The following is an 8,394-nucleotide window of genomic DNA, read 5'->3' as shown; positions in this document are numbered from 1 at the left end:
GTTTATGGAATGTTTAAATTTATGCATTAATTGTTAGCTATTTATTACAGAAAAAATTGGTCTACAAGCCAAAAGCTAAAAAAAAGCTAACTAAAGTAGGTTTTTTATTTTGGCTTACAAGTCAACTTTTCAACTGACTTAAAAGTGTTCACCAAATATCTTTTCGGCTGTTTAACCAACTAATAAATCAAAGTCTAAAGTTAACCAAATAACTAATGTAAAGCCAACTACCAAACATCTCATTAACTTTAATTTTATCCATCAAAAAACATGTTTAATTTTCTCTAGCTAATTATTATAAATGTAACCAACAAATAATATCAATATTTAAAATTAAATTTATATCTAATTTTATTATTATTATTATTATTATTATTATTATTATTATTATTATTATTATTATCCACACCATTAACGCTTTATTATTACCTAACAATTAACTTTGTGGGCCGTTTGGTAGGCAATAATAAATAGTGATAATGGAAATGAAAAACTAGTGTAATTTTAGTTAAAAAATCTCTTGGCTACCTTGATGGTCATGATTGTTCAATTCCAATCATCTCATTTTTTTCATTTCATAAAATTCATTTCAATGGGAGATGTGATATTAAGTGGTAATAAAAATTTGTAAACAAAAAACTTTTTTGGGATCAATGTTTCATTACAATGGAAATAATATAGAACTTTTGATGAAATTTTATACTATAAATCATTCTCATTAACATTATTTAGTACCACTAACCACTCCAAGACATATACGTAACCAATAGCCACTTACCAGGGAGGAGAGAGAAAACAGCAAAATAGAAATTCCTCCTAAAATTAATACAATTTCTTTCCTATCAACAACTCAATTTTTCCATTTTCTCGAGGTTTTACAGAGTTTAACAATGGCGAATTTGTACGTGAAAGCTTCTCCACCTGCAGATCTGAATAGGAATACTGAATGGTTTACGTATCCTGGAGTTTGGACTACTTATATTTTGATTCTCTTTTTTTCATGGCTTCTTGTTCTTTCCGTCTTTGGTTGTACTCCTGGCATGGCTTGGACCGTTGTTAATCTTGCTCATTTTCTTGTACGATTTCATTCTATTTTTCTCTCTCAATTTGTGGATTTTTTAAGGTTTTAGTTAGGGTTTGTATTGGTGTGATTTAATGGTTTTTCGATGTTTTGGTATGTTCAAATGATGATTGTGATAGCAATTATGCTTATTTGGAGATGCAGTTCTTTTTATTATTCGCATGAAAATTTAAGGGTTTTAATTGGCTGTAGTTTGATTGATTTTTGTGTTAGTGTTTTGTATCTGTTCGGATTGTCTTAATTGAAGATATTTGGAGTTGCTTTTGTTTGATATTGTTGAACATTGGAGGTTTTGATTGCATACTGTTTTTGGATTGGAGCTTAAATAAAAGTTTAATATAATGGATTACGTGTAATTTATTTGAGTTGAATTGCATAGATAAGAATTTTAGGTTTTCTATTTGTTGCTTTCGATGAATCTTATGTCTTAGATGTTGAATTTGTTAGCTGTTTTGATACTCCATGTAAGTTGTTTAGATGATGACGAACATTGGAGGTTTTTGATTTTTGATTGTCTGTCATTTGGAGCTAGTATAAAAGTTGGTTTTTTGGATTGTTTGTTCCTTTTTATTTTCTGAGTTGATTTGTTTGGGGTAAATTAGTGGTTGATGAGGTGGAACAAAGATTTTTGAAAGAGTTGATATGCCATTGGAGTTCCTGATTTGAAGGACTTTTACTAATTTAGTTTGGGATTTGGGATGAGTTCGTGAAATTTTCTATTTGCACTCGTAAAATGCCAACTTGTAATTGTGAAACAGATAGCAATGTTTGCTTGAGAGTGCAAAATGATTAGGTTTTAGGGGACTAGGATAGTTAGGTGTATGTCATTTGTCCGAAGATCATGGTAACCTTTCACTATAATGCAAAAGGTTTTTTAAATTGGCTGTTTTCCAGTATTTGACACAGGTTCTATTTTCAAATTGTTTTTTGGTTCGGATTACACATTTGTTAGTTATTAGTGAGCCTTAAAAAACCAAGTAAGGATTTGGAGGGCATACTGTCACAATGTGAATTTATGTGCTGGATTCTAATTTCTAGCGCATAGGAAGGTATGATATTAAACACTTGAGCTTAAACTTCCAATCTAATTTATGAGGATAATATCTGAAGTCATGACATCCTATTGGACATTGTTGGTGGTAGAACTTATTACTTGTACCTTTTATTTTGGATTTTCATGTCCAACACCTTAAATGTCTTTTTTTTTCTTTTTTTTCTTTTTTTTTTCTTTTCAAATCTGTATTGGATATACTTTTTGTTGCCCTTGTAAAGAGTTTGCTAATCTATTTCTTAAATGATTACTTAAATGTAAATTTGCAGTACTTTTGCCTCAAGTTTATGAGAACACAAACACCTGTTACATAACTGAACTTTGTAAGGAAAGTGAAACAGTTTGTTTAGGAAGCACATGTACAAAAAAAAAGCAATATCTTATGCTGCGGCCTGTGAGATTTGCTAACAAATAATACTTGTTGCATTTTCTGTTACCTGCATAATTTGGAATGACACTGATTGTTGATTTTTTTAATCAATGTTGATAGGGTATGCAAAGTGGAAACTTATGTATGATATTCCATCTGGTTGGGAATAAATGTCTTCTCTCTCATTACTGGTGAATTTGGAAATTCAATATTAAATCTATTTTGTTTTAGAGAAATAACCAAACATTCCCAAATATCACCTAGTAGTACACATGAGTTCATCAAAAAGTTGGAAAAAGTAACTGGTAATGTAGGAAAGCTTAGCATGTGATACCTCCATGGAGTTTAACAGTCATCTTGATCGAATCTTTGAAATATTTTCTATCATATGTATTCTGTTTTGGATTTAGTATTACAAAGTTTTAGCATGTAATCTGTTTTATATCTAGTGCATGCTGCTATCTAATCTATGTTCATACATCTCTTAAGAGCTCACATACTTTTGCTATCCAGCTGACACAAATTAACTCTACCATTTCACATGTTTTTCCTGTGCAATTGAAATTCTTACTTCTTAACTCAGGTCACTTATCATTTCTTTCACTGGAAAAAAGGGACACCATTTTCTGATGATCAAGGAATATACAATCGCTTAACTTGGTGGGAGCAAATTGATAATGGGAAACAACTAACACGTAACAGGAAATTCTTGACTGTTGTACCTGTGGTGCTGTAAGTACCTCCCAGAAAACTTTTTACTGTTGGATTAATGCTTATTTTTCTATATTAGAATTAGAATTTCAACTTGCTTGTTTGAGGTAACAAGAAACACAATCTAAATTACCCTGAGGTGGACTTCATGTACTCAAATTCTTGGAAGTCGTGAGGTCAAAGACATCTGAATTAGCTTTGCTGTAAAAGCGGGTGTATGGTTATGAAGTTTTTTAGCATGCATGAACTTGTTGATAGTAATACATGCCCTAAAACTTGGGTAATTTTAGAATTCTCATGATTCTTAGATTAGTTAATATTATAAAATATGGGGAGAAAAGGTTATCGAAAACCGTAGAAACATTTGGGTATTGTGACGGAATAGTACCACTGGTTACAAATATATCTAAATGTTATCTAAATGTGCACTTGCGCAGACTTTTTTTCACCAAGTCTGATTTTTAAAAACTAATTTGGGAAAATTGTTTTTCGCATGTCAATGCTGGGTTCAATGCTATTTTTTGTGTGTGGTGTTGATAGTGGGTGGGGGATTTGTTGCTTAAATTTTTGGAGATTTTTGTTTTAAAAGACCCAGTATGCTGGTGTTTGCAACTGGAGCCAACTATTGTGGCAGTGTTGGGCAGTTTTCATTATCATGGCTCCCTGTTTTCTTCGGATGAATTAGTAATGTTCTAGTTTTCATTTTGGATGATTTAGTAATTTTTCAAAGAACTTACATTTACCAAGGAAAATGAACTAACTTATGTTTGTGAGTTCCATTCTCTTTGTCCTATATCTTATTCACTTGGCAATTATAGGGGCATCGTTAAAAAGTTCCTTTGTTTTTATATGGGTAAAGCTATTTTACTTTTTGACTCACCTTCTTTGTAGATTATTTAAAGTGGAAGGGCTGCTAAAGGCGTTAGGTGAAGGTGTTAGTTTCATGTTGTAATCGTGGTGCACGTTTTCAATCTGGTTTGGTTTCGAATACTTTGTGTATAAGCAGTTCCATCCAAATTTATGCTTTTAATCTTATTTGTTCTTCTCCCGTATTTTGTGAGAAGTATGAAGGCTGAAATTTTGATGCATGCCCCTCATGGTGATTGATCTGTCTTTTAGCTTTTTAGGCATTTTGTTATTTGACTGTCTACAATTTTGGGTTTCAAGCAACATTGTGCTAATGTGTCATGAAAAAAATCTAGAGGACCTACGGTCAACTAAGCATAGCTAGTCATTGAATTATAATCATATCATTACCTAAAGGCATCCAATTTATGCTTTTTGCTCTTATTTGTTCTTCTCCCCTATTTCGTGAGAAATATGAAGGCTGAAATTCTGATTCATGCCCCTCATGGTGTTTGATCTGTGTTTTAGCCATTTAGGCATTTTATTATTTGACTGTCTACAATTTAGGTTTCAGCAATATAGTGCTAATGTGCTATATGATCATGAAAAAATCTAGAGGACCTAGGATGAACTAAGCATAGCTAGTCATTGAATTATAATCATCTTATACTTTCAAACTAGTCACTAAATCATTATTATCTCATACTTCCAAGGTGAAATGATGAAAGATGGAAATTTTTAGGTAAGTTGTGATACTTAATATGCAACTTGGTTTTGATTCTTAGATTTTTTTCTCACAAGGTGAGGCCTGCGTTTTTTGTCTCTGATGGCTGAATTGGAGTAAAAACCGCATATGAAACTTTGATTGATCAAAGGGTAAATTGACGGTCCATAATTTTATTTATCCCTTCATTGGTTCTGCATTGCTGAGTGCATGAACTTCCATCATGTAGGAACTAGAAGATCTTCCTATGTTTTCTTTACTGAATCCCATTAGTATAGACTATAGAAATCAGGACACTCGTTGCGACTCTACTTCCTCTGATCTTGGCCGGGGTTGGTATTTGGGTCTTCCACTGCAGCATAGCATACCACCGCGCTGATTTATCATCTCCTCCATTGTTGGCTCACTTTATTTGTTCAGATCCTTCAATCTGTAGCCCCCCTTACAAGCTGTAGTTGGATATCAATATCATGTTTTGTTTCAACATAAGTTCTCTCCACTGTTTTCCTTCTAAAGTCCATCTAAACACAAATCATTGAAGAGGGTAGAGAGAATTGCTAATTTGTTTTTGTTTTAAATTGCTTTGTATATGTTTGGACTTGGGATGGTTTGAATTATTTTTGCGATCGTAGTTACTTTTGGCCTCACCAAGGTTGTATTCTGTAAATAAAAATGTAACGATTTCAATTTCAAGGGAAGGAATTCATGAATGCAACATATAGTGCCTTGTAAGTGAAAATTCCATGGGAATCTTTTACTTTTAGGGGACACCATAAAGATCTGATTGTAGATCTGGAGATACTTCAACCTAGTTGTATGTCTTTGTGATTGAGATGTCTAGAACCATGCACATCAAATCTCCACCTATCTTAGACAAGCCTTTCTATAGGCATTTTAGGGGTACCCACAATAATGGTAACTCAGAGCCTTGGGCGGCCCCCTCTATGTCAATGTTTGTCACCCTTGGTTGAGGGGTATTTTTAAGGTTTTTGGTTTTTTGAATCTCTATGCTATCATGAGTGCACTCTTTGTTGAGAAGTTGGCTTAACTCATAGCTGTTATAGGCTTTCGACCAAGGATGATTTTGGTTACCATGCCTTGCTCTTGTTTGGTGCCTTGATATCGGCCGTAATGTTTGACACACAACATATATAGTTGTGCTTTCTTGTGCCATTAGACAACGGGCAATATCTAACAAGCATCTTGCTCTGTTCACTTGATGATCTTTTTATCTTCTAATTTCTTAAGCTGTTACACTTGTGCTGGTACAATGTGGTTTCCTTTTTAAATATATAGAAGAGGGCCCATAATTCAATGTTCCTGATTACGGGTATCTAGTAGTGCTAAAAAGAGTTTTTTTGAAAGCATACAACCATATTGCAAAAACAAAGATACATCGCATTACATCAGCCGTGTTGTAAAGGTTTTGGATAGGGATGGCAATTCAGTCCGAATCCGACCCTAGTCCGACTCGATCCGAGGAAAATAATCCGATTCGAGTCCGAGGACAAGGTTATCTGACTCCAACTCCTACTTTACGATCCCAATCCGAGTTAGAGATGACCGGAGTTGGACCTTATTAAAAATCCGACACTCCAACCCGACTCCGACCCTGAAGGAAATCCGACTTTGAATTTGACTTTTAACCTAACATTTTGTTTCCCTTAAAACTCTAGACGTGACTAATTCAAGCTCTCTCTCATACTAATTGTAATTTTCGATTTTGAAGAACTACTTGGTATTTTTATTTAGATCAATCAATCAAAATACGACAAATCAAATCAAGAGAAATAAAATACGTCAAATTAAAATGCGAGAAAATTTTGTTAAATTGTAGTATTAGGAATATTTCTCATGTTAAACTTGAATTCAAAGTACATATTTTTTTGTTAAATTGTATTTGAAAAATATATTTTGTTAACTTCGTATGCTTTAAATCATTAGTACAATATCACAACGATAAAGTTTGATAATAATCCAACTCCATATCCGACTCCGTTGGAGGTCCGAGTCGGGGCAAACTTGGAGTATGCATAATCCGACTCCGAGTGGAGGTTGACTGAAAAAAAAAGTTCGACTAAAATCCGGAGCAAAGTCGGAGTATGTATAATCCAAGCCGAGTCCGACCCATTGCCATCCCTAGTTTTGGAGAGACGAATCTATATTTCATGCCTTATAAAGGTGGGAAAAACCCACATTTGGTCCATTTCAAGGAATATTACGCTCAACTGATTTGGCGTTACAAAATCTGCATAACTTCCGTCACTGCATCACAATCTCATTACCATGTTCGAGACCGTTACTGCATTTGTGCACTATGCATGCAACTCTTGGAAATCTCAAGTGTTTTAGAGTGTTACTAAGCCCTTCAGGATAGTTGAAGTTGAATATTCTTCCTCAACCTAGTAACATCCCGTGTTCATGAACAAATAGGCTTCCTTAAATGTCTGTGCATGTCTGACACTGTTATCTTTGCAATTTGGTCTGTTAGAATCCATTCCCTTTCACCTTTACAACATGTCTAGGGTAATATCTTGGTTTTCCTTGTGATGTTTCTAATGTTTATTTTTTCACGGTTGTACTACTTTCTGTTCTTCTCTAGAAGTGCTCTTAGATATGGAAATCTGAAAGCTTGTGAAAATTGTTCTGACAGTAAAATTTGTTTACAGGTATCTGATAGCTTCACATACAACAGATTACGAACACCCAATGCTCTTTTTCAACACCATTGCTATGCTTGTCTTGGTAATAGCCAAATTCCCGAACATGCATAAAGTCCGCATCTTTGGTATCAATGGTGATGAGTAAGGCAGTCGGGCAGTCAGCTTGTTTTAACACTCAAAAGGTGACTTCTGATCCTTGTCCATCAGCTGCTGGAAGAACACACTACTGTATAGAAAAACCAGAAAAGAAAATGGTTGTGGATGATGTAATGCTTTTGTATCGCCTAAATTATAGCCCACCTGAAAGAGATTATGAACAAATAATTAGTAATCTTTTGTACAGCTATATTGCTTGTTCATCTAGGTGTTTGGTTTCTGATATGCGCATGTTTCTGGTTTTTCAGAACGATATGCCAAGAACCTTTTGAATCTGTAATGAAGAGAAACTCGATACTAGATTTGTTATACTTGTATGGATCAATATGGGTGCGCTTGCTTCAGATATTAAAGCCCATGCTGAAAAATTTTATATATTTGCATTTGAATGTTGATTGTATTTGAAAAATAGAGCCACCTTGGCGACACATTCCCTAATGTGGGTGGAAGAAGGCAATGCCGGGCTTTAGAGAGATCGACTATTGTGCAAACATGGGAGGGGAAGCCAACTAGCTGTAATATATGTACGTTGTACAATAAAAAGAGAAGATTTTGCAAGATAAGAATTTGATGCTCAATAGCAAAATAAATAGCTTTTAAAAAGAAAATGAGTCCTTGAATAACATTAAAAATTGAATAGGAGTGGGGGAAAAGAAAAAGGGGTAAACCAAAGAAGTGCAACCAAACTTTCCAGAGTGAGTTTGAGCGTGTGTAATCTTAATGTAATTGTTGAATTATCTTAAATAATAAAAATCTTTTGATTTGGAGAGAAGGTACCTTAATAAATAAGGT

At 34.0% G+C, this 8,394-nt stretch overlaps 1 protein-coding gene across 1 annotated transcript; it reads left to right on the top strand.

Moving 5' to 3' along the window:
* The first annotated feature begins 680 nt into the window (after positions 1-680).
* On the top strand, positions 681-7,991 carry LOC130809652 (uncharacterized). The gene is made up of 3 exons (XM_057675399.1): positions 681-1,076; positions 3,086-3,234; positions 7,453-7,991. Exons 1-3 carry the CDS (start codon positions 891-893, stop codon positions 7,589-7,591), a joined length of 474 nt encoding a protein of 157 aa, XP_057531382.1. The 5' UTR covers positions 681-890; the 3' UTR covers positions 7,592-7,991.
* The last annotated feature ends 403 nt before the right edge of the window (positions 7,992-8,394 follow it).

This window comes from Amaranthus tricolor, chromosome 4 (assembly GCF_026212465.1).
Source record: "Amaranthus tricolor cultivar Red isolate AtriRed21 chromosome 4, ASM2621246v1, whole genome shotgun sequence".
In the NCBI taxonomy this organism is placed as follows: domain Eukaryota; kingdom Viridiplantae; phylum Streptophyta; class Magnoliopsida; order Caryophyllales; family Amaranthaceae; genus Amaranthus; species Amaranthus tricolor.
This window is presented reverse-complemented; position numbering and strand designations above follow the sequence as displayed.